The 26,043-nt window shown below is 48.0% G+C and overlaps 1 protein-coding gene across 1 annotated transcript; it reads left to right on the forward strand.

Annotated features, from left to right (window-relative positions):
- The first annotated feature begins 15,089 nt into the window (after positions 1-15,089).
- NKPD1 (NTPase KAP family P-loop domain containing 1) lies at positions 15,090-25,316 on the forward strand. The gene is made up of 2 exons (XM_030544635.1): positions 15,090-15,225; positions 23,611-25,316. Exon 2 carries the CDS (start codon positions 23,616-23,618, stop codon positions 25,314-25,316), a length of 1,701 nt encoding a protein of 566 aa, XP_030400495.1. The 5' UTR covers positions 15,090-15,225; positions 23,611-23,615.
- Positions 25,317-26,043: the final 727 nt, after the last annotated feature.

Below are 26,043 nucleotides of genomic sequence, written 5' to 3' on the forward strand. Positions count from 1 at the left end.
GATGTAAACATCTGAACCTGTGAAATTGACCAATTAAAAAACCTTCTGGCCGTGAATTTGGTGAAGCCCTGTTTATATGCTAACCCTGTAATGCTGCTTATTACTCCATCAGCCCCTCCCAGCTCACAGGCTTTTCTTTTATATATATGTGTTCATTCCCTTACTGATTAGGGACTAAAGGCAGCTGTTAAACTAATCGCCGTGATTGTTCTTTTCCCCAGTCCTCTGCCTGCCTGGGAAATCTTGGGGACAGATCTCCTGATCTAACACCGATGAGTTCTAGTGACGAAGAAAGCTCCTGCTTAGAACATGTTGAGGAACTTCCTGGAGTCGGAGGTAAAGGTTCGAAGGGGCAGCTCTACTTCATGGATCAGGAAACCAGCAACAAAGGTACAGTCAGATACATTACATGCTGTAACGCCCTGTCTCTGTTGTGTTTGGGAAATGGGAGTCCAGGAGAAAGCTGGGTGATTTTACATGCTTTGGAAGTCACATGCAAGAGCCCATCCATTAGCATCAACTTTTCAGACTCTTTGTTACTTCTCATTATGATTTATATGTCTTACCCTCAGTGCCAGAACTGTACATACCCTTTCGTAAAACAAGCAACGGCAAAGATTGCAGTTAGGAGAAGATCACAATGCAGGCAGGGGTTTGGGGACAGGACGAGGGCAAAGATGATACACATGGGTCCTTGCCTGGGAGAATAATAGGTGTATCTAGGGAGTTTTCCTTTCTTCCTTTTGTAAACTGCTTCAGTTCTGGAGGAGTGGATAGCAACTTCACAGTGCAGGTTCCACTAAGGTTTCTGTTTAAAGCTGATTTTTCAAATTGCTCTAAAATCCACATACTTAGGTAGATTGCCTTGAAAATAGCTATGCCACCCTCGGGCCCCTGGTAGAATTGTGGTACAGATTTGGGGTCATTTGACCAGGGAGTTCCCAAGATACAGGGCCTCCAAACTCATCATCTTCTAACAGGTTTTGCAGAGGGATTTAGAGACAATAGACGGGAAGATCCAAACGTATATCCCCGGACTGGCCTTATGGTGACCTAGTGCTGGCACCAGGCTCACTCCAAACAGTCATTATTAAATCCAAACAGTCATTATTAAAGGTTACTAGTTGTTTGGGTCACTTCTGCTGAGCAAACCACTTTTGGCTTGGGCTGCGAGCTGACTCCATGCTGAACTCCGCAGCTTAGCAAGCAACCTACAGAATATCCTCTTGCCTTGGGGAAAGTCCACTGGCCTTGGAGATTGTGAGTTTGAGTGTTCTTCTACTGACATCTGTTCGCTGTGAAGTGAACAGAAAGGTTCTTTTTATCCAATAAGATCTTGTACTCCCAAAGGAGGGCAAGCACCAGATCCAAATTTTGCAGAGTAGGGATTTTGCAAGTTCAGTTGAGGTAGGGTTAGGATGACAGTCCCTAGACTTAGCCCACTTAGCCACACTGCCTTTTGCAATGCATGGGCCAGATCAGCGAGTCACCTGTGACGGAATATCAACGTAACGCTTAAGCAGCAAAGAGTCCTGTGGCACCTTATAGACTAACAGACATTTTGGAGCATGAGCTTTCGTGAGTGAATTCCCACTTCGTCGGATGCATGTAGTGGAAATTTCCAGGGGCAGGAATATATATGTAAGCAAGAAGCAGGCTAGAGATAACGAGGTTAGTTCAATCATGGAGGATGAGGCCCTCTTCTAGCAGTTGAGGTGTGAAAACCAAGGGAGGAGAAACTGGTTTTGTAGTTGGCAAGCCATTCACAGTCTTTGTTTGATCCTGAGCTGATGGTGTCAAATTTGCAGATGAACTGAAGCTCAGCAGTTTCTCTTTGAACAAGTAATGCTTGTGTACAGTGAAAAAGAGAAGGGCCGCAAATATGATTCTGTGGTGAAGGGACTGGACTGGGACACAGAACACTGGAGTACTGCTGCAGATTACTTATATGAGGTTGGGCAACTCACTAAAACTACAGTCTTTTGAGGTGGCTTCCCTTCTGAGGTCTGTCCCGCACACTGTGGAGCACACTTCAGTTCTGTGCCTGATTCCCCATTTGACCTTATCCAACCTGTTTCAACTTTCTGTGCTCAGTTTCCCAGCTACAGCCTGTTTTGTCTGCCTGTTTAGGAGACAATTTTGGCTGATATGGTGCTAAGAAGGCTTCTGAAGCTTTGTAGAATCCATGTTCACGGTTGGTCACCCGCCACTCTGGTGGGAGGGGAGTTTGAGGAGCAGCAGGCCTGGGGGATAATGTATTTTTAGGTTGTAGAAGGCTCCCAAGTCAGGGTAAGAAGCAACAGGAGTTCTGCTACCTCATCCCCTCCTTGGGAAACTTGCAGGCTGTAGCTGGGCACGTGGGTGTGAACACCTGAGGTTTGTGGGCATTGACAAAACAGGGAAGGCAGAGTTACAGCCCCAGAGCTGCCAAGTTCTGTGCAGCTCCATGTGTAACATGGTATGCAAATCAGTCAATGAACTAATCTGCACATAAACATAAACTCTGGCTTTATGAAAACTGTGGATTTAGTGCTCATGCAGTCCTGGTGAGTGAAGCCCTCAGTTTTTCTACAGGGGAGGAGAAAGGCAAACTTCCCACACAAATGGCCCTGCCAGCGTGCCCCATCCCTGATCTGGGGGTACTTCCTGTAGGGATCACAAGGTTGCTCACTCCTCATGGACCCGGCCGTTCTTGGCCTCTCTGCTGAGTCTGCAAATTAGTATAGAGCCCAGTGGTGAATTTGGAGGTGGAGCTGAAACCCACCAAACGCATCTCATGTAGAGGCCACTAAACATCCATTAAAGGAGAACAACTTTTTATCTGCTACGGTATCCCCCTCTGGATCCCTGATTCTTAACCTCTGACCTCGCCCCGTTCCCATTTTTTTCATTTATTGTCCTCCTGTATTCAACTGATGCCTGGGTCCCATGGTTCCTCCCCCTTAATTGAAGGGGAGAGCCTTTAATTTTGGGCGGGTCTACACTCACCCATCCCCAGTACTTCAAATAATACAAACCCTGTAATAGAGATGCCATGTCCTCTTCTTAAAGGGACAATGCCCATTAACCAAAACACAAACACTACAAATGCCACAATAAAATGAACATGAACACAACATCCGAATTCCTAGCTTAATATAACACTTTGCAACATGAAGTCATTTAAAGAATTATTCCAGGGCCTTCACACTAGCTTACAGAGACTTTCACGAGTTATTATCAAGATTCAAACCCACAACTACACAGCACAGATGGCTACATTTCAGTGCTAGGAGCCCCAGTGGATGTACAGTCCTGTCTGCTGCAAGGAGCAGTCCAGAGAAAGTGACACCACTATCGGAGAACTAGATGTTGGGTACCAGGGTTCCTGGGCTCTGCTTGTGGCAGCAGAATATGATCTAGTGGTTAGAGACAACATAACACCACCTCTCTTTGGGCCATTTGCAAGAACGGAAGCTAGGATCTCTAGATCTAAAAGCTCTTACCACAAGCTTTTCTACTGACTGCTTTTAACACTTCTATGCACTGTGCAATCCTTATTGAAAGGCCCTCATTTCCTGGCCATAAGGAATAAACTTCATTCTCCATCTTACAGATAACATAATTAATTGGTTGGATAGGCAGAACTGAGACTAGAACCCCATGTCTCCAAAACGAGAACCCACAATCTTTACTGTCCTGCCTTTTAGATGAAATGGGCCAAGTTATCTCCTCATGTAACCCATGCTAAAATGACATGTATCTTTGTCCCTCCCTAGTGACTAGGGGACATGTAGGGGTTTTTGAGTCTGTTTCTGCCATTCCCAATAGCAAAGAGGCAGTGAGAGACTAATGATTAATGAACCTCTAGAACAGCCGTTCTTGGAGCTGTCTCTCCTGTTCCTGTTGGGTTCATAAATTGTAGTTCCTGCTGCTTGTTCATAAATTGTAGTGACACCTGATGCTGCAGAGTCTGGGCATGATGCTGTTTCTGCTGCTCCATCATCCTTTCCGGATGTCATCCATTTTCCGCCCCCTCCCCCCTCTTTGTGCAGAGACATTTTGAACACAAACCCCACCACTGATAACTCATGTGAGCAAGAGTCTTTCTCAACTTCAGCCATCCTGGGCTTGGTTTTATTAATGAAGACATTAACAGCAAGATATCTGTCATTCAGCTCTAACCTCCCTTGGCTCACACTCTAGATCCCCTCACTCCAGAGACCCACTTCTATCTCCCTCCAAATGGGGTAATAAGTCACCTGTTGACTCATTGAGACAGCACTCAGAATCACTCCCTGCTAACAGGATGGGAAACATGGCCAGCCAGGACTGGGGAGCAGAGTCACCATATATTTTGCCTGATAGTGATATTGGTATGACATTCATCTAGTAGCTGCTCCTAGTCCAGTGGGTAAGGACAAAGGGATTAGCTATTCTACAGTCTCCTGGTTCTGCAAGCAGCATTTCCGATGCTATTGCTGATTTTCCAGGGATACAGGACAGCGGCACAGTTGGTACCATGCAGGAACATGACCCTGATTGTGTTTCACTGGAGTGTGTGACACATGACATGGGAAGAAGACACTTCCATATTTTGCAGATTAGGTCATAGACTCCCAAATTTAAGAATTTAGACATTAAGTTCCCAAAGAAAGAGAAAGATCTGGGATCTTTCCAATCCTTGAATCAGTCTTATGGCTCTTCTCTGAACCCACTCCAATTTACCAACACCCTTCTTGAAGGGATGAACCTAATTGTCCCTTCAGCCCTTAAACTTCATGAATCTATGAACATGCAGTGGTGGATTTAGAGATAGTGGGGCCCTGTGCTCAGCTTCATTTTTGGGGACCCGCTCCGGACCTAGCCCAGAAAAAGAACATTCTCTCTCATCTCCTCATCCTTGTTTTTCATTCTTTTTTTCTTCATCCTCCTCCTATATTATAAGTAATGGGAAGTAAATTAAAATAAAGTGAGATAGTCTAACTTTTTTTTCACAGACCACTTGAAAATTGCTAAGGGTCTTGGCGGACCACTTAATGATCTTTCCAAATATTGTTTGTACCATTAGCTAACTATTGTAAAGTACTTTGGATAAGAGCGCTTTCTATAAAAAAAACATAAAAAAACATTGAGGTGCGTGGTCTGACCAGGAGTTAGGATGTGGGAGGAGGCTCAGGGTTGGGGCGTGGGGTCTGGGATGGAGTTAGGGTGCAGGAGCAGGCTGGGGGTTGGGGTGCAGGGTCTGGCCATGAGTTAGGGTTTGGGAGGGGGCTCAGGGTTGGGGCGTGGGGTCTGGGAGGGAGTTAGGGTGCAGGAGCGGGTTGGAGGTTGGGACACATGGTCTGGCCATGAGTTAGAGTTTGGGAGGGGGCTCAGGGTTAGGTCAGAGGGTTAGGGTGTGGAGCTCTTACCTGGGGCAGTTTCTGTTTGGTGTGAAGGGTGCAGGTGGAGATGGTGGGGGTGCAGGAACTCCCATTTGGTGCTCAGGGAGGGGGTGGGTATGGGGGTGAAGGAGTCAGGGCATGGGTTGTGAGTAGGGCTGGATGTGTGTGGGGAAGGGTGCAGGAGTGAGGGCAGGGGGCTGATGGGGGTGTGGGAGCAGCTCAGGGCAGAAGGCTGGGGAGGTAGGGGGCAGTGCACAGAGGGGTTCAGGGCTGGGGCAGTCCCAGTCATGGCCACTGGGTTACCTTACCTGGCTGGCTGGTGAATGCATCCCTGCCCCATTGCTGCTCCTGTTCGCTGCCAAAGGGAGCTGTGGTGGCAGCAGCGCATGAGAGCTGCACCCCGTCGCCTACCGCTCCCTTCCCCTGGCCTTTTTCCAGAGGCTGCCAGCAGCCGTGCACGCCAGGGACTGCACCTGTGCTGCCCAGCATCCAAAGAAGCCAGGCAGCAGGACAGGTACAGACAGACACCCCAGCAGGGAAGCACACCTGCTTCCCCTACATCGCGCCCCCAACCAGCCCGTCATCTGCCTGCCTCATCTGGCCGCCAGCACCAGCCAGCAGCAGGAGCCTCAGGAGGTAACAGGAGCCTGCTCACCAGTTGGGGCTACTAGGATTATCAGAGGAGAGGAAAGGAGCTTGGCTCGTTTAGCCTAACCAAATAAAGGGGGATAAGTTTATGGAAAGCAAATACATTAGAGCAGGCCTGCACAACTCGTAAAGCGGCGAGGGCCACATTACTCCAAAGAAAACAGCTGAGGGCTGAAACCTCCTGGCCCCACAGAAACACCCCGCCCCAGGGCCACCCATCCCTGTGGAAACAAACCCTCCTTCCCCAGTGCTGCCCCACCAAAACAGCTGTGGGCCAAAATGGAAGGCTGGGGGTGGGGGGGTGATACTTTATTTTAATTCAACCAGGGGCTCCCAGCTGAAGAGGTGGCTGGGAGCCCTCAGGGACAAATTAAAGGGCCTGGGGCTCCAGCGGCTGGGGGAACCCGGCAGGGCGGCTCTAGGTTTTTTGCTGCCCCAAGCAAAAAACAATTTGGCTGCCCCCTGTCCCAACCCTGGGCTCCCCCCTGTACCCTGCTGCTGCCCCAGTCCTGGGCTTTCCCCCCACTCACACCCCCTGCTGCCCCAGCGCTGGGCTTCCCCCTTTCCTCCCCACCAGTGCCCTCCCTCCACCCTGCTGCTGCCCCAGCCCTGGGCTCCCCCCCACCAGTGCCCCCCCACACACACTTCCTGATGCCCCAGCCCTGGGTCACTGGTAACTCGCTCCCAGGGTGGGTCATTCAGCAGGAATTTTGGATGTGCACAAAACACAGACAAGATTGGTTCCCATGTGGTTACAGAGCTACAGTAAAGTGGAACAATTTTCAGCTTGTGTGATTGGAGGAGATCTGGATGCATGTTATAAGACCATCCTCCATAAATGAGGAAAAGTCAAGGTGCCTTTGTTATTCTTTTGTTCCACTCTTTCTTTCTATGGGGAATTTGCCAATGCAATATCACTGTCTTCCTTCTAAACAAACAAAAAGGCCATGGCTGTTGAAAATAGCAATTCCAGTCCTAATAACCACTGGGAAGCATTTCTTGTTCAATTTTATCCTACTTTTTCTGCAGCAAGATACAGTGGATCATATATTGGATTTGGGAGAAATGAAATAACAGCTGCCCAAATTGAGCTTGAGCACTCCTGAATTTTGAGGTGTTCAAATCTGGAAGGCAGGCGCTGGAGCGGGGGGGGGCTGTGGACTCCACGGGGGAGCATGGCAGCAAGGTGTCTGGAGCTGCATGGAGCCAAACACGCTGGTCTGAGTGGCATCGTAAGGGGGCTGGGGGTTGGAGAAGGGGTAGGGGGTTCCAGGGGGCAGTCAAGGGACAGGGAGCAGGGGGGGTTGGATGGGGTGAAGGTTTAGGGGGGCAGTCAGGATAGGCAGCAGTTGGATAGGCATGGGAGTCTCAGGGGTTTATCAGGGGACAGGTAGGGGGTGGGGTCCTGGGGGGAAGTTGGGGGGGTCTCAGGAGGGGGCAGTTGGGGACAAGGAGAAGGGAGGCTTAGATAGGTGCTGGGGTCCCAAGGGGCAGTTAGGGGCAGGGGTCTCAGGAGGGGGCAATCGGACAAGGAGCAGCGGCATTTAGATAGGGGGTGTGGTCCTGGGGGGCAGTTAGGGGCAGGGGTCCTGGGAGAGGGGTATCAGGGGACAAGGACCAGCGGTGCTTAGATAGGGGGTGCGGGTCCTGGGGGGAAGTTGGGGCAGGAGTCCGGGGAGGGGGCAATCAGCGGCCGCAGGCCGGGATTCAAAGGGCTCTGAGCTGCTGGTCACTGCAGGGAGCCCTGAGCCCTTTAAATCCCAGCCGCGGCCCAGTCCCTGGAGCTGCCACCAAGATTCAAAGGGCTCTGGGGTGCCCAAAGCTGCGGGGAGCCCTGAACCCTTTAAATCCCAGCCATGGCTGGGAATCTCTGCGGGCAGCCCAGAGCCCTTTGATTCCCTGCCATGGCTGGGAATTAAAGGGCTCAGGGCTCCCCACGGTTGCGGGCAACCCAGAGCCCTTTGATTGCCCACCCCAGCTGAGATTTAAAGGGCTCTGGGCTCCCTGCAGCTCCCAGCAGCCCAGAGCCCTCTGACTCCTGGCCGCGGCTGGGATTTAAAGGGCTCTGTCCGCTGCGGCTGAGATTCAAAGGGCTCGTGGCTGCCCACAGAGCGCCGTGTGCAGGGAATTTAGAATCCACCCATGGGCTGCACAGTGAGGGTCTGCGGGCCACATGTTGTGCAGGCCTGCTTTAAATCATGATTTGAGGACTTTAGTAACTAGAGGTTATGGGTCTATTACAGGAGAGGATGGGTGAGGTTCTGTGGCCTGTGATGTGCAGGAGGTCAGACTAGATGATCGCAATGGTCCCTTCTGGCCTTAAAGTCTTTGAGCTCCTGGAGTTACGTTGGCATTTATGTTGGAATTATGTTGGTTTACATAAGAGGAAAATCTGGCCCTTTGACTCACTATTTATCTTTATCATTTACCTTTTTGTAGGGCTGTCAATTAATCACACTTAACTCAGGCGATTAACTCAAAAAAATTAATCGGAATTTAAAACATTAATTGCAATTAATCACAGTTTTAATTGCACTTGTTAAACAATAGAATACCAATTGAAATGTATTAAATATTTTTGGATGTTTTTCTACATTTTCAAATATATTGATTTAAATTACAACACAGAATACAAAGTATACCGTGCTCGCTTTACATTATTATTTTTATTACAAATATTTGTACTGTAAAAATGATAAACAAAAGAAATAGTATTTTTCAGTTCACCTCATACAAGAACGGGAGTGCAATTTCTTTATCGTGAAAGTGCAACTTACAAATGAAGATTTTTTTTTGTTATATAACTGCACCCAGAACAACGCAAAACTTTAGAGCCTACAAGTCCACTCAATCCTACTTCTTAGCAGCCAGTTACTAAAATAAACAAATCTGTTTACATTTACAGGAGATAATGCTGTTGGTTTCTTATTTTCAATGTCACCTGAAAATGAGAACAGGCATTAGCATGGCACTTTTGTAGCCACATTGCAAGGTATTTATGTGCCAGATATGCTAAACCTTCTGCTACTCACAAACAGAGAAGAATTGGTAGGAGAAGTAGATGTGGGTGGCAACCTAGGCAGCAGTGACCATGAGATGGTCGAGTTCAAGATTCTGACAAAAGGAAGAAAGGAGAGCAGCAGAACATGGACCCTGGACTTCAGAAAAGCAGATTTTGACTCTCTCAAGGATCTGATGATCAGGATCCCCTGGGAGGTTAACACGAGGGGGAAAGGAGTCCAGGAGAGCTGCCTGTATTTTAAAGAAGCCTTATTGAGGGCGCAGGAACAAACCATCCTGATGTGCAGAAAGAATAGCAAATATGGCAGGCGACCAGCTTGGCGTAACAGTGAAATCTTTGCTGAGCTTAAACACGAAAAGGAAGCTTACAAGAACGCATCTGAGGGTGCTGAGGGTGTTGGCTGATGTGATTGCAAAGCCATTGGCCATTATCTTTGAAAATTCATGGCAATTGAGGGAGGTTGGAAAAAGGCAATTGTAGATTAAAAAAGGGAAGAAAAAAGGGAAGAAAGAGAACCCAGGGAACTACAGACCCAGTCTCCAGAAAAATTATGGAGCGGGTCCTCAAGAAATCCACTTTGAAGCATTTGGAGGAGAGGAAGGTGATCAGGAACGGTCAACATGGATTTACCAAGTACAAGTCATACCTAACCAACCTCATTGCCATCTATGGTGAGATAATTGGCTTGTGATATGGGGAAAGTGGTGGATGTGATATACCTTGACTTTAGCTCCCACAGTATTCTTGCCAGCAAGTTTTTAAAAGTATGGGTTGGATGAATGGACTAACGGTGGCTAGAAAGCTGGCTAGATCATCGGGCTCAACGGGTAGTGATCAACGGCTCGAAGTCCAGTTAGCAGTCAGTATCAAGCGAAGTGCCCCAGGGGTCGTTCTGGGGCCGGTTTTGTTCAACATCTTCATTAATGATCTAGATGATGGGATGGATTGCACCCTCAGCAGGTTCGCAGATGACATGAAGTTGAGGGGAGAGGTAGATATGCTGGAGGGTAGAGATAGAGTCCAGAGTGACCTAGACAAATTGAAGGATTGGGCCAAAAGAAATCTGATAAGATTCAACAAGGACAAATTCAGAGTCCTGCCCTTAGGATGGAAGAATCCCATGCACCGCTACAGGCTGGGGACCGATTAGCTAAGCGGCAGTTCTGCAGAAAAGGACCTGGGGATTACAGTGGACGAGAAGTTGGATATGTGGTGTGACAAAGTTCCTCCTCTACCTTGGTGGGTCCTGCGCTTATTGGTGGATTTGCTTGCCTCACAGATTCACCCTGTGGGTCGGGAAACAGCCCAGAAACCTTCCCCTCTGATAGAAGCCACAGTCCAGGTCAATTTCTCCAGTGTTCGATCAGGAGTTGAGAGGTTTGGGGGTACCTGGGACCGCCCTCTACTCCAGGTTCCAGCCCAGGGCCCTGTGGACTGCAGCTGTCTAGAGTGCCTCCTGGTACAGTTGCGCGACAGCTACAACTCTCTGGGCTACTTCCCCATGGCCTCCTCCCAACACCTTCTTTTTCCTCACCACTAGGCCTTCCTCTTGATGTCTGATAATGCTTATACTTCTCAGTTCTCCAGCAGTATGCCTACTCAATCTCATCTTCTTGCATGCCTCTTGCTCCCAGTTCCTCACACGCACTTCCTCTACTCTGGCTTCCTGGCTCCCTTTGGCCTGACTGGAGTGAGCCCTTTTATAGCATCAGAGGGGCCTTAATTAGACTCAGGTGCTTAACAGCCTCATCTGACTCTTAGCAGGTTGATTGGAGTCAGGTGTTCTTATTAACCTGGAGCAGCCCCTGCTCTGGTCACTCAGGGAACAGAAAACTGCTTACCCACTGGCCAGTATCTCTCCCTTTGACTACTCTGCTGTTCCCAACTGGCCTGGGTCTATCACAGTGGATATATGGCTAATGGCATATTGGGTTGCATTAGTAGGAGCTGTTCTTAGTGGTGGCAGATGACAGAACAAGGAGTAATGGTCTCAAGTGGCAGTGGGGGAGGTCTAGGTTGGATATTAGGAAACACTATTTCACTAGGAGGGTGGTGAAGCACTGGAAGGGGTTACCTAGGGAAGTGGTGAAATCTCCATCCATAGCAGTTTTTAAGGCCTGGCTTGACAAAGCCCTGACTGGGATGATTTAGTTGGTGTTGGTCCTGCTTTGAGCAGAGGATTGGACTAGATGACCTCCTGAGGTCTCTTCCATCCCTAACCTTCTATGATTCATATGCTACTTCATGCTTCGGCCACCATTCCAGAGGACATGCTCATGACACTCATTAAAACAATAATGTGTTAATTACATTTTGACTGAACTCCCTGGGGGAGTATCGTATGTCTCCTCCTCTGTTTTACCCACATTCTGCCATGTATTTCATACTACTGAAGTCTCAGATGATGACCCAGCACATGCTGTTTTAAGAACACTTTCATTGCAGATTTGACAAAATACAGAGAAGGCACCAATATGAGATTTCTAAACATAGCTACAGCACTTGACCCAAGGTGTAAGAATCTGAACTTTCTTCCAAAATCTGAGAGGGACGAGGTGTGGAGCAGGCTTTCAGAAGTCTTAGAAGAGCAACACTGTGATGCGGAAACTACAGAACCCGAACCTCCAAAAAAGAAAATCAAACTTCTGCTGGTTGCATCTGACTCCGATGATGACAATGAACATGCGTCGGTCTACACTGCTTTGGATTGTTATCAAGCAGAACCTGTCATTAACATGAATGCATGTCCTCTGGAATGGTGGTTGAAGCATGAAGGAACACGTGAATCTTTAGTGCATCTGGCACGTAATTATCTTGTGACTCTGGCTACAACAGTACCATGTGAACACTTCTTCTCACTTTCAGGTGACATTGTAAACAAGAAGCGGGGAGCATTATCTCCTGCAAATGTAAACAAACTTCATTGTCTGAGTGACTGGCTGAAGAAGAAATAGGACTAAATGGACTTGTAAGCTCTAAATGTTACATTGTTTTATTTTTGAATACAGTTATTTTTTTGTACATAATTCTACATTTGTAAGTTCAACTTTCATGATAAAGAGATTGTATGAGGTGAATTGAAATATACTATTTATTTTGTTTTTACGGCATAAATATTTGTAATCAAAAATAACTATAACAGCCCTACTTTTTTGCTTTTCGCCCATGTTGAACAATCTCATTGTAGCTTTTTGTCAGTTTCACATTCTCATTTGCATGCATTTGCAAAAGGCTCTTGACTTTGGGTTACAACTCTGCTAGGGAAAGTTTAATTCCACATTAAAACGTGTTTGCACAGGCAGTAAAGAAAGACAGTATGGAAATCATTCTACTCACTTTAAATTGTTTAAAACGTTGTTTTTATAAACCCTAATTGTGGGGCCCAAAGTGACCTGTCTGAGAAGGAATTGAATTTGGCAAAGAAAAGCAGAGGGAAGGAACACAATACATATTTAAAATAAAAACAAATGTTGGAAGGGTGTAACCGGCCTTAGCAGAGGAAGCAAGGAGGCATTGGGTTTGGAATGAAAGAGTTTCAGTTGACATTAATTTGCATTGTTTTAGTTATAAAATAGCCAGATGTTAAAGTGTGGGTCTGCTTAGAATAGAGACTGTAATGATAGGGGCATTGGGCTTCATCTTCATTGTCCAAGGGCTTCTCTATATACAAAGTGATAAAGCAGGGGTCCCCAACGCGGTGCCCGCGGGCAGCATGGCACCCGTGGGGTCATCTAAATGCGCCCGCGTCCTGGCCAGCGGTGGAGCATCCGCTGAAATGCTGCCAAATGCTGCCAAATGCTGCCACCGACAAGTGATGTCATCGAGAGGCGTCGCCGCCGAAATGCAGCAGAAATTCAGCGGTATTTCAGCGGGTGCTCCACCACCGCCACAGTCCTCCATCTGGCGCTCGCCAAGTGAAAAGGTTGGGGACCACTGTGATAAAGGGTATGTTTACAGTACCCGCCGCATCGGCGGGTAGTAATTGATCTATCAGGGATCGATGTATCTCGTCTCATCTAGTCACTATTTAGAGTGGAACGGCATATTAAAACAACACAGATTTCTTCTCCCCCATTCATGGGAGAATTCACAGCAGATGCATAACTCATATATCAGAGGGGTAGCCATGTTAGTCTGGATCTGTAAAAAGTGACAAAGAGTCCTGTGGCACCTTATAGACTAACAGACGTATTAGAGCATAAGCTTTCATGGGTGAATACTCACTTCGTTGGATGCATGTTGGGGAAATTTCCAGAGGCAGGTATTTATATTTATACTTGCCTCTGGAAATACCTGCCTCTGGAAATTTCCACTACATGCATCTGACAAAGTGGGTATTCACCCACAAAAGCTTATGCTCTAATACGTCTGTTAGTCTATAAGGTGCCACAGGACTCTTTGTCGCTTTTTATAACTCATAGAGTTTCTGTAAATTGTATAAATGAATCAAAGATCTGTTCAAAGTCCTTTCCCTGTCTGTGGTGATCAAGGGAACAATAGTTGTTCATTACAACAGATGTTCATTTTTAGATTTAAATAACCTCAGTAAATGCTTTGTAAACAAAGATCTCTGTACCCAGGCTGTCTGCCTAGGCAGGGCACAGGGATCAGCTCCAAAGTTCACTCTATCCCAGAAAGCAAACAAGGCTCCCAAAGAACAACACACCTGCTAAATTCATAGCTCTGAAACCCAGGGCATATGGGTTTAAGCAAACTCTGCAGAGTGTCCAAGACCAATGCAGGTTCGAGTAAAGATTTGATTGAGAGAAGAAAATCAAAATGAAAACAGATTGTAATTCAAACCACGTGGCCGTTTATTAATGGGGAATGAGTTGCAACTTGGGCTGGGGAGGAGCACTTTTACCAGCTAACAATACTATCAGAACAAGGATATACACACAACTTGAAACAGTCTATTTACATCCAACAACAAGAAACCAAGCAGTCTATAATCAACTGCTTAGTTTTGTTTGGACACTCTTACTCATGTCAGCGTCTGATTGGTCCCTAGCTCCTTCACCAACCAGGTTCCGAGCTGGTGCCCTCTACGTCAATGGGAGCTGCACCCGGCACGCTACTTTTGCACACAGCCCTATGCTTTTGCACACAGTACCAATTTGACCTTTTGACCGACAGAAGGTTCGACAACATGCACACTGGTATTTTTGCACACAGCACTAGCCTGACCCTTAGGTGACCAGGGAAAAAGAGCGGGAATAGGCACATGGCACTACGGTGTTGCACACGGTACCAATGTGACCTTTTGACCGACAATTGGCCAAACAGACGCCATGTTTGAGCATAGGCTTTAGGGCTGCGACACAGAGCTGCTACATAGCCATCACCTATGCGTGGCCTGGTGGGGAGGATTCCTCCCACAGGGCCAGATTCTCTTCTGCATCCAGCTTATGTTGGGCACAGCAGCAGTGAGAGCTGTCAAGGAGCCAGCTCCCCGATCCTCAGCCCAGGCCCATTTTAGTGCAGCCCACTGGTTGTGGCTCCCTAGAGACTATCCACCATCTGGGGATTTGTGCTCTTGCCACTCTCCCTGCCTGCCCCTCCTTGCAACTGACATGCCTTCTGCACAGGGGGCTCCAGGGAGGGGGTAGAGGAGACAGCTGTACCAGCTCTGCCTACTGGCAATTCCTCCAGCTGTGGAGTTACTGACAATTTCTGCTCCCGTTGCACTGTTTGGGCATTGAAAAAGAGTTTCGCAGGCCAGAGACTTTGGCCTGAAACATGTATCCTCTCAGCAATGGGCTGCTTGGCTGATTAGCAGGTGCTGAGCTGAGGATCTGGAAGGATGAGCTAAAAACATTTGTTGTTCTGAAGAACGAGTAAAATGTGTCCCTGGAAAAAGAATTGCTGCGTGGAGCTTATGCTAATAAAGAGACTGACAATAGGGTCACAGCCACTGGCCCTGTGCATTCCCAAGAGCTCTCCCACATCCTGTCCAGCCCAACCACTCCTGGCAAACAGCCAAACAGATTGGGGGGGAGGGCGGGGGCAGCAAGTATGTTCATTTCTCTGTGTTTATGGATGCCTCTTCTTCCCCAGATTTTCTGACTGAAGATGATATTTATTGCTGCTGCCTCTCCAAGACCCTGCTGCACACCTCTACGCCCGTGACCATCGGCTTCTACTGTCCTGTTGGGAGCCGTTTTAATTCGCTGCTTGATAAAATAACAGGTGGGCTCAAGGATGCTTTGGGGTTTCCCCAGGCAGGAGAACTGACGCTGTCAGACAGGCTAGCATACCGAGGAGGGAGTGAGTGCAGCATGGCAGGCTGGCATGAGACAGGCTGCTGGGGGTAGTGTGACCAGACAGAAAGTGTGAAAAATTGAGACAGCAGGTGGGGGGCAATAGGAGCCTATATAAGAAAAAGACCCAAAAATCGGGACTGTCCCTATAAAATCGGGACATCTGGTCACCCTAGCTGGGGGGCGGGGAGAGAACACTAGTATTCTCCTGCCTAGCCCGGCAACGAACAGGTCATTGCATGGTGCAGCCTGGGACCGGTACCTGATCACAGCAGGGCACTACGAGTGCTATGGGATGCCAGCTCCGAGGTGGCTGGTAGCATGCCCAGAGGCAAGCGCAGTGAGTGATCCAAGCAAGGGGTTCTACAGGCCCCAGTCCTTAGGAGGTTCCCTAGACCATGTGCATGCTGCAAGTCAGAGCAAGGACACTGCACTGGGACTCTGGGCACAAAGGTGCTATTGCCCTGGGCACGATGGCTTTACCATACAAATGAAACATGATAAACTCAGCACATGTCAGGCCCCTGCACAATCCCTTGCGGCTTCCATCAGAGTCATTTTCCCTGATGCCCTCCTCCTGTTCAGAGCTGGTCTCTGCATCCTGCTGCAGCTAGTGCTGGGCGCTGGCCCCTCTCAGCAGCAGCATGTCTCAGCCTAGCCCCCAGGTCCTCCAGTCCCACTCCAATGCTGTAGGTTACCCAGCCATTTCCTTCAAGACCAGCTGCTCCTGCTGTACACAGTCGCCAACCCCCTGTTCAGCCCAGCTCCCCGCCCCACCCCAGACCCTTCCCATCCTTTGGAGATTATGAACCCCTCTAATGGGCAAATGGTAAACAACGGGTTAAAAGGGTAGTATCCAGTTATGGGTGGCGGGTGAACCAGTTGTTGGGGCAGGCTAGCTCCTGGCCCCTCCCCTTCTGCCTGAGGCCCCTCCCCCTCCTCTCCTGCTCTCCCTCCCTCACTGGACCCCAGAGCACTCCACTGTGGATGCACCTCCCGTCCCGCCCCAGCCCTGGGCCATCTGAGCACCTGCAGCCCCAGAGTGCCAGGGGCATCCCCGGTGCCCACAGCCCCAGAGTTCTGAGTGGGCGGCATGTGAGCGAGGCCACACCGGGCTGTTTGGGGACGATCAGCCTCCCCAAGCCTATGACAGCTGCCACCCACGTGCCCGGTGATGTGTTAGCAGACTCATTACCCTACTAATGGTGTCCCAGCTCGAACAACTTCTGGTCTGGTGTAACACGTTGTTCTCAGGCTGGCCAATACAAAGTCTCTGTACTGATTTAACTACAGTAGAACCTCAGAGTTATGAACACCTTGGGGATGGAGGCTGTTTGTAACTCTGAACGAAAGGTTCCTCCAAAAGTTCATTGATTTAATACAACTTTGAAACGTTAGTATGCAAACTGAAAATGCTGCTTTTCCTTTATTTTATAGTAGTTTACGTTTAGCACAGTACTGTGCAGTATTAGCCTTTGTTGGTGGTGGTGGTTGCGGCTGCTGCTTGACTGCATACTTCTGGTTCCAAAGGAGGTATGTGGTTGACTGCTCAGTTCATAACTCTGGTGTTCGTAACCTCAAGTTCTACTGTATATTGGTTTTGAAAGTGTCCATAATAGTGAAACTTATTTCAGTAAACAGAAGTTATATATTTATATCGGTGTAACTGAGGCCATGCTGGGGGAAGTATCAATATACTTACATCCATTTCTAAAGGAAGTATTGCTGCTTTTTCTGTATCAGTTTCTTCACTGGTTATAGCTTATTTTTACCAAAATACGCACTACCAATATAAACGCTTTTAATCAGCTACCAAGTCACCTTTCAAAATGGGACTTAGGCTCCTCGGACCAGATTTCCAAAGCTATTTAGGCACCTAAAGATCCAGATAGGCTGCTAGCCCCAAATTTTTAAAGATATTTAGTAGGACTGTCAATTAATTGCAGTTAATGCAAGCAATTAATGCAAAGCAAATTAACTAGATTAAAAAATAGTTGCAATTGATTGTAGTTTTAATCACACTGTTAATAATAGAATAGCAACTTGAATTTATTATAAATATTTTGGATGTTTTTCTATATTTTCAAATATATTCATTTCAATTACAACACAGAATGCAAAGTGCACAGTGCTCGCTTTATATTTGTTGTTACAAATATTTGCACTGTAAAAAAGAGAAACAAAAGAAGTAGTTCTCAATTTACCCCATGCAAGTACTCTAGTGTAATCTCTTTATCATGAAAGTACGACTTATAAACGTAGAATTTTTTTTACACAACCGCACTCAAAAACAAAGCAGTATGAAACTTTAGAGATAATGCTGCCCACTTCCACCATTTTGAAGCACTTGGAGGAGAGGAAGGTGATCAGGAACAGTTAACATGGATTCACCAAGGGCACTTCATGCCTGACCAACCTGATTGCCTTCTATGGTGAGATAACTGACTCTGTGGATATGGGGAAAGCAGTGGATGTGATATACCTTGATTTCAGCAAACATTTTGATATGGTCTCCCACAGTGTTCTTGGCAGCAAATTAAAGAAGTATGGATTGGATGAATGGACTATAAGGTGGATAGAAAGCTGGCTCGATTGTCAGGCTCAACGGGTAGTGATCAACGGCTTGATGTCCAGTTGGCAGCCGATATCAAGTGGAGTACCCCTAAGGTTGGCCCTGGCCAGGGCCACCTGGGGGGAGGGGAAGGGGGGCAATTTGCTCCAGGACCTTCAGGGGCCCCACAATCCCTATCTAAGAATCTCTTCGCTGGGTAGAGATGCTTTTTAATTTTTACTCACCCGGTGGCAAAAATGATCAGGAAGCTGGGGCACATGACTTACGAGGGGAGACTGAGGGAACTGGGCTTGTTTAGTCTGCTGAATAGTGAGGTGGGATTTAATAACAGCCTTCAACTACCTGAAGGGGGATTCCAAAGAGGATGGAGCTCGGCTGTTCTGAGTGGTGGCAGATGACAGAACAAGGAGCAATGGTCTCAAGTTGCAGTGGAGGAGGTCTAGGTTGGATATTAGGAAACACTATTTCACTAGGAGGGTAGTGAAGCACTGGAATGGGTTCCCCAGGGAGGTGGTGGAATCTCCATCCTTAGAGGTTTTTAGGCCTGGCTTGACAAAGCCCTGGCTGGGATGATTTAGTTGGTGTTGGGCCTGCTTTGAGCAGGGGGTTGGACTAGATGACCTCCTGAGGTATCTTCCAGCCCTAATCTTCTATGGCCTTATCTACACTTGCAGATGTAGACTGCTGGGAGTTAAACCAGCCCTTGGAGATAGCAGCAGGAAAAGTGCTTCCATGTGTTCACATTGACAGCTGCAAGCGCAATGGCATGGCCACATTGCGGCACTTGCAGCAACATTTGGAGTGGTGCATTATGGGCAACTAACTCGCAGAGCACCTCTACCCATTCTGTCGCTGAGGCTTGTGGGAAGGGGGTGGGGGGGCGCGAGGCATCCTGGGTCCTGTCCAATGTCCTTGATGCATCGCTTCGCATCCCAGCAATCCCTGTGCTTCCATCCACATTTGGCACCATCTTTCAATGTTTTTTGTACTGCGTGCTCTGTCTTCCCTTTCGGTCTGCGGAAATGGATCCCAAACTGCTGAAGAATCTGCTGATGGGTCTTGCCAGCATGTCACGTTTGGCAGTCGAGTTACTCCTTAAACTACAAAGTGACAGTGAGGAGTCCGACGATGATGTTGACACGCGTAACGCATACGACACGAGATTGCTTGTGGCATTCACGGACATGCTCACCATCATGGAACACCGCTTTTGGGCTCGGGAAACAAGCACTGAGTGGCGGGATCACATCATCATGCAAGTCTGGGATGACGAGCAGCAACTGCGGAACTTTCGTATAAGGAAAGCCACTTTCATGGGACTGTGTGCTGAGCTCGCCCCCATCCTGCGGTGCAAGGACAAGAGATTGAGAGCTGCCCTGACGGTGGAGAAGCAGGTGGCTATTGCAATCTGGAAGCTGGCAACTTCAGACAGCTACTGATTGGCTGCGAACCAGTTTGGAGTGGGCAAGTTTACTGTTGGAATCATGTTGATGCAAGTGTGCAGGGCCATTAATTGCATCCTGCTCAGAGGAACCGTGACTCTGAGCAATTGTGGCTGGCTTTGCACAAATGGGTTTCCCTAATTGCAGAGGGGTGATAGATGGCATGCATATTCCAATTCTGGCATGAGACCACCTAGCCTCCGAGTACATAAATCGGAAGGGGTATTTCTCGATTGTTCTCCAGGTGCTTGTGGATCACCATGGGTGTTTCATGGACATTAATGCAGGCTGGTCTGGAAAGGTGCATGACACATGCATCTTTCGGAACACTGGCCTGTTCAGGAAGCTGCAAGCCGGGACTTTCTTCCCAGACCAGAAGATCACTGTAGGGGAAGTCGAAATGCCAATTGTGATCCTTGGAGACCCAGTCTACCCTTTAATGCCATGGCTCATGAAAACATACACAGGGAGCCTTGACAACAGCAAGGAGTGATTCAACAACAGGCTGAGTCAGTGCAGAATGACTGTTGAGTGATTTTGGCCATTTAAAAGCCTGCTGGTGCTGTCTGTATGGGAAGCTGGATCTGGCCAATGACAACATCCCTATGGTTATAGCTGTGTGCGGTACCCTCCATAATATTTGTGAAGGGAATGGTGAAAGCTTCACTCAGGCATGGATCTCGGAGGTTCAACACCTGGAGGCTGAATTTGAACAGCCAGAGACCAGGGCTATTAGAAGGGCCCAGCACGAGGCCGTAAGGATTAGGGATGTCTTGAGGGAGCAATTCGATGCTGAAAGCCACCAGTAATGTTTGGTGCCCTGCACAGGAGTAAAATGCAGTGGTTCCAATGTTAGTAGGCATCTCTGTTTGCTATGTATGATGCACTGACTAGCAGTGCCTTTCCTGGGCTATGCTATCTTTTAGCTAATGCAATAGAGAATGTTTCCAAAACCAAAAAATTCATTTAATGAAAAGAAACACACATGACATGACACATCTGTGCTGTGAGGGAGAAGAGAAGAGGGCCGGGTGGGGAACAGAACAATCACAGACTTGCGTATGTCCTGTTATTGTATTCAGCCTTCCTGTCTGGAGTGTCGTGCAATGAGTGCTGCACTTCAGGCTGGCTAAAATGCATGGTGATGGGGGTTGAGTGCAGTTGGTAAGGGTGGTAGTTTGCAGGGGTGGGCAGTGAAGCTACAGGTGTTGGAAGCAGCTGGTGGCGATAAGACCTTGGATGTTGGGGAAAGTGGGTTGGCAGTGACATGGGAAAGAGTTTTGGGATAAGGACTCAGGGTGAGGGGGTGGCTGGATCTCAAGGTTGCATTTGTAAAGCCAAAATGCAACATTTAACAGAGGCAGCACTGTTATCATTAGACAGAGCAATGATTCGGCTGAACTTAAAGACAAGCACAGTGCACACAATAACACAAACTGCCTGTCCCAAGGCAAGCGCACATTACCAACAAGAGCCCCGAAATGGTGAGTAACCACAGGGGCAAAAGAGACTGATTGTTCCAGGACCGTACTGTTCTCTGGGGTCCTGTGCCTTGGGGAGAGCCAACAGCTGCAGGGGGCTTCTATACTGAACACTGCCCCACATTTTCCACAGGATGAGTTTGTCCTGGAAGATATCTCACTGCTGAGGGTGACCTGGGAAGCAAGGGAGGGTTTTCTACTACAATGCGATTTCTGCCATGGCCCATATCCAGCTTGCCTGTGTGCAGCAATGGTCCCTCCACCAGTCATGGTGCGGACATGTTAGCCTCACTGGAACAAGGAGCACGGTAGCTCTTCCAAGGAACCTGTGCAAGTGGATTGCCCAGCTTCTGCATGAAACCTTCGGTGAGATCACTGAGGCCGATTACTGCAATGTGAGAGACAACACCAATGCCCTATTAGGCATCTAGGCATGCATGCAGCCCTAACCCTCTTCACCCCAACAGCCTGCACCCAACAACTCCCTTCTCAAAATAAAAGCCGTTCACCAGGCACCTCTTGTGCTGTTTGTTCTTCCCCAAGCAACGTCCGCTGAGGCTGGCTACCTTCCTCCTGGCTTGAAAACAGCTCCTGGCCGCAGGCATCTAGGGATGCCAGGCCATCCTCTGGTTCTGGGCCCCTGTCCTCCTCAGCACCCTCGCTCCTGCTTTCCAGCTCCTGCCTTGTTGCATTCCGGGCTGCCACGGCCTCTGAAGTGTCCATGGTGCTCTTCGGAGTGGAAGTGGGTTGCCCCACGTATCTTGTCCAGCCCTTTGTAGAACCGGCAGGTCATGGGGGCAGCACCGGAGCGGCAGTTTGCCTCCTGTACTTTATGGTAGGCGTTCCACAGTTCCTTCACTTTTACCCCGCACCACACTGCGTCCTGGTCATGCCCTCTTTCTATCATGGCACTTGATATCTGCCTGTAGGTATCGTAATTCCTACAGGTGGAGTGCAGCTGGGACTGCACAGCTTCCTGCCCTCAAACACTAATGAGGTCCAGCACCTCACCATTGCTCCATACTGGGGATCGCCTGGCACGTGGAGGGATGGTCACCTGGAAAGATGTGCTGACAGCACTCCACACCTGGCTGAGCAAACAGGAAGGGGATTTTCAAAATTCCCAGATAATTTAAAGGGCAGGTCTGATGGTTGGTCATCTGAGGGCAGGGCAGTAGACATCAAAGTGATGACTAGAGTGGCTAGAACAGGCATTGTGGGACACTTCCTGGAGGCCGATCAGAGTGCATTAATAGACCAGGGCGTCCACACTGGGGCGCAGAAAGTTCTATGCTTCTCGTGGAGGTGGATTACCACGGGTGCTCCAGCCGCGGAATCCGGGTGCTCTACGTGCCAGTGTGGACACCTCAGGAGTTAGGGTGCCTGGGGATGATTTAATGCGCTCCAACTTGCAAGTGTAGACAAGGCCTATGAGTCTATGATTCTTATTTACAGTGTCACTTGAAAGTGAGAACAGGCGTTCATATGGGCATTGTTGTAGCTGGCTTGCACGCTATTTACGTTCCAGATATGCTAAACATTTGTATGCCTCTTCGTGCTCCCACACACAGGCAGCTAGTGAGCTCGTTTGGTTAGGTTAGTGCCGTCACAGTATATGTTCTTCCTGCCCAGTTAGAAAAGTTCAGGGATGTTGCAGTCTTTGACAAGGGGGCTGAACAGAGAGAGGAAGTTACTCAGACACGTCACATGAGGACTGTAATACATAACTAAAAGTCCCCCAAACCCCTGTTATAAGAGTCAGGTGACAATCACAGCCCCCAATCTCTCTGGGTTTTTCAGTGATTTTTGTTTCAACTTACTATACTCTGCAAATTCTCTGTTTTCATTTATATAAACGAACTGTGTTCTGCCTTCTTCACTGCCAGGATCCCCATGAAAACTACTGGGCAGCTGCCTTCCAGCAATCTGTCCCCAAACATATCACATTTCAACAGCAAAGACAGGAGCTCATCCCATGAATAAAATGCACATTTCAGAGCTATATGGGGCCACAGAAATGCTATGCTGGGACCCAGATCCTGGAGACTTCCAAGTCTTTCCATTTTCACCCAGGCAAATACTCACTGCAGTCCAAGGCCCCTGGATCTCACACATTACATGCAATTTCCTCAAAAGCAAAACAAGTAAGTTAAATATTAAATAAGCCTCCATTAAAACTCCAGAAAGTCAGGAAACACCATAGTTAAGATTCCAGCAGCAAAGTTAATTCAGCTACTTTGCACAGCTGTGAACTGAACACAATGTCCCAGGGATAGTTGCATCAAAGCCACGTCCCCTTGATCTGTAGTGTGATTCTTTGCGTATGCTGCCCACCACATGTGCAATGGTCTCTTCTGCTGCCTTATAACATTTCAACCTCCTGTCTAATTTGCTGCCCACTGCCACACACCAACCCTTTTTGTCACCCTTGGAGCATATGTGTTTGGGATAATTTCCCTGGGATGCACTGGCTGCATCTTTCGAGCTGAATCCATTTTATTTTTTCTGACTCTCTAGGGTCCCGTCATGTTATTTCTCTGGCCTCCGAGTTTGCAGAACCTCCCAGTTTAAAATCATCTGCCATTTTTTCTAATATGCAATTTACCCCCTTTCTCGGGATCATTAATGAAGATGTTAAATGAAGTAAGCCCAAAGCTAGCACAGATCCCTATGGCACCCTATTAAACAGTTTATCTCAGAGACCCAGTAAGACAACAAATCAGGGCCACATGACCTGTTTGGAAGGGCCTCCCCACCTCCTCTGAATGTGACACAGTGCCATGCAGCAAGGTAACCAGTTGTTTTTTCTGCTTCTCCAGCCTGCATGCTCAAAGAATCCATTCAGAGAGAAGAAGAGGAACTGAGAAAATCACACCAAAAGCCAAGAAGACCTGAAGGTTGGGGCTATTTTCTTCTCCTGTGGTATCTGCTCTTCTACCAGCCAGTGATCACTGATGTCCACCTTAGGAGGGAGAACATTCAGTTCCTCTTCATCAGGTTTAGTGCTTGGCAATATGCTGGCAGCGATAAGCTGTGGGCGGGGCTGGTCACCACGCTGTGTCAAAGCATCCGCAAGCACTTCGGTGCCCTGCCTTTGAGCTTTTACCATGTGATGGGGAAAAGGCCCAGATTTGCCTCTGGCTTTAGCCAAGACGAATGGCTTCTCAACAAACGGACCTGCCTTTCCTTAGGAGGCCTCTTGTTTGTCCTAGTGGCTGGTGTAAGCCTGCTCTCAGTGGCAATCTTTGTTCCAGGAATAAAAGACAGCAGTGCTTTAAAGGTCATTGGCAGTGCTACCACCGGCCTGTCTGGATCAGGAATATTAGTGACTGTTTTCTCTGTGGTTAAGAACATGGTTATCAGCCAGAAGCAGAAAATTGAGAAGATGACAGACAGCGAGAAGTTTAGCAGTCACCTTGGCTTCATGAGTGAAGTGAAGAAGGAGATCGAGATGCTGACCAGCTTTGTGTATTACATGGAGGTCTATCAGAGACGGCGGCTGCGCATAGTGTTGGAGATCACCAGTTTGGATATGTGCTACCCAGAGAGGGTTGTTGGGGTTTTGAATGCAATAAACACTTTGCTCTCGGACACTAACGCCCCATTCATTTTCATCCTGGTGATAGATCCCAGCATCATTGCACCGTGTTTGGAACAAACCAGCTGCATGAAAGGAATGGCCGATAATGGGTACCTGTTCCTGAACCGAACAGTGACTTTGCCTTTTTCAATACCAGAGATGGGCACAAAGTCCAAACTGCAGCATTTGCAGGATGCTGTCCAGAGCCGGGAGGACCTGATGTACAAAATCATCACAAAAAACATGGAAAGAGGAGTCAGGAACGTAAAGGGGAAAATGATAAAGCTGGTAGATATGGAGACGTCCAGTGAAATGGACCAAAGCCAAATCGATGCCCAAGCTGTGAGGTATATTCATGAAGCATTTCATGCTCTGCACAATCACACTGATTGTCTCTATCAATACATCCCAGACAGCATTATTCAAATGAAAAGGATAGTCAACACAATTCCCATCACCATCAGACTCATGCTGCAACAGAACATTATGAGACATACAATGTCTCCAAGGTCCGTGGCTGCATGGGTGGTCCTGGCTAATCAATGGCCATGCCGCCTGAGTTGGGTGTTGCAGTGCCTGGAGGACAGGCAGCAGATTCGACCAACGGAGGAATTCAGGAACCAGTCCTTATGGGGAATCTTCGTGGAAAACTGTAAAGAGCTGTACTCCATGCACAAAGTCCTCCAGAATATCCTGGCCTTGGATGGGGACCCTGAACTCTTTCAGAATTTTTTGTCTAATGATTTTCCTTTCACAGTACAGGAGGCCAACACCTTTCTAAAGTCCACAATCAATCTGGACCATTCAATAAGGCATAAATTGGGACTAATACGAGGAGTTAATTCACTGAATAAGGCAAATGATACAAGCGTAACTAAGTCTTCAGTTAAGACTGTCCAGGTGTCCACGGGTGTGCAGTGTTCTGGTATTGAGGAGTGCAGTTAAACAATTGAAAAGACTTCAGTTATTTGCCTTAGAAAGGAAAAAAGGAAGACGTTACCATCTATAAACTATTGAATGATCCAGTGAAAATCAGTCTGGTGCTTCTACTGACTAAATTTGCAGCTACCCTCGCCTAGGTAGTTGAGTCAAAACTACTTAAATGCTGCCAGCTCTCCTGTTTGAGGGTACACAGTGCTTATCTGAGCCAAAGAAAGCCAAAGTCTTCATTTTTAAGAGAGTCTCAGCCTGGCCTCTGACATTGCAGGCCCAGATCATTATGGCCTCATCTCAGCACAGCGATTCTAACTGTCTGCTTGCTGGCTGCAGCCACATAGCTAAAGCTAACATTTTGAGGGGGGGGAGGGGAAGGGGGGGGAGAGGGATGGGGCTCAACTTTAGATGTTTTAAGCTGGGCACCCAAACCTTGAGGCAGCAAAAGTCAGGGCCCATTTTTGAAAACATTTTCCTAAATATTTAAGTGCAATAAAATTTCACTCACAATTCTTGTCACCCACAAAATTGCAGATGTAAATTTGGAAGCAACTTTTCAAAATCAGGCTCTAGACAAACACCAACTGTTTCCTCTAGTCCAGTGGTTCCCAAACGTGTTCCGCCGCTTGTGCAGGGAAAGCCCCTGGCGGGCCGGGCTGGTTTGTTTACCTGCCGTGTCCGCAGGTTTGGCTGATCGCGGCTCCCACTGGCCATGGTTCGCTGCTCTGGGCCAATGGGG

The sequence above is a fragment of the Gopherus evgoodei genome, unplaced genomic scaffold, assembly GCF_007399415.2.
Source record: "Gopherus evgoodei ecotype Sinaloan lineage unplaced genomic scaffold, rGopEvg1_v1.p scaffold_34_arrow_ctg1, whole genome shotgun sequence".
In the NCBI taxonomy this organism is placed as follows: domain Eukaryota; kingdom Metazoa; phylum Chordata; order Testudines; family Testudinidae; genus Gopherus; species Gopherus evgoodei.

What these genes read in the sequence shown, in the direction of transcription:
- NKPD1 (XM_030544635.1), top strand. Translation starts at nt 23,616, where the DNA reads ATGCTCAAAGAATCCATTCAGAGAGAAGAAGAGGAACTGAGAAAATCA.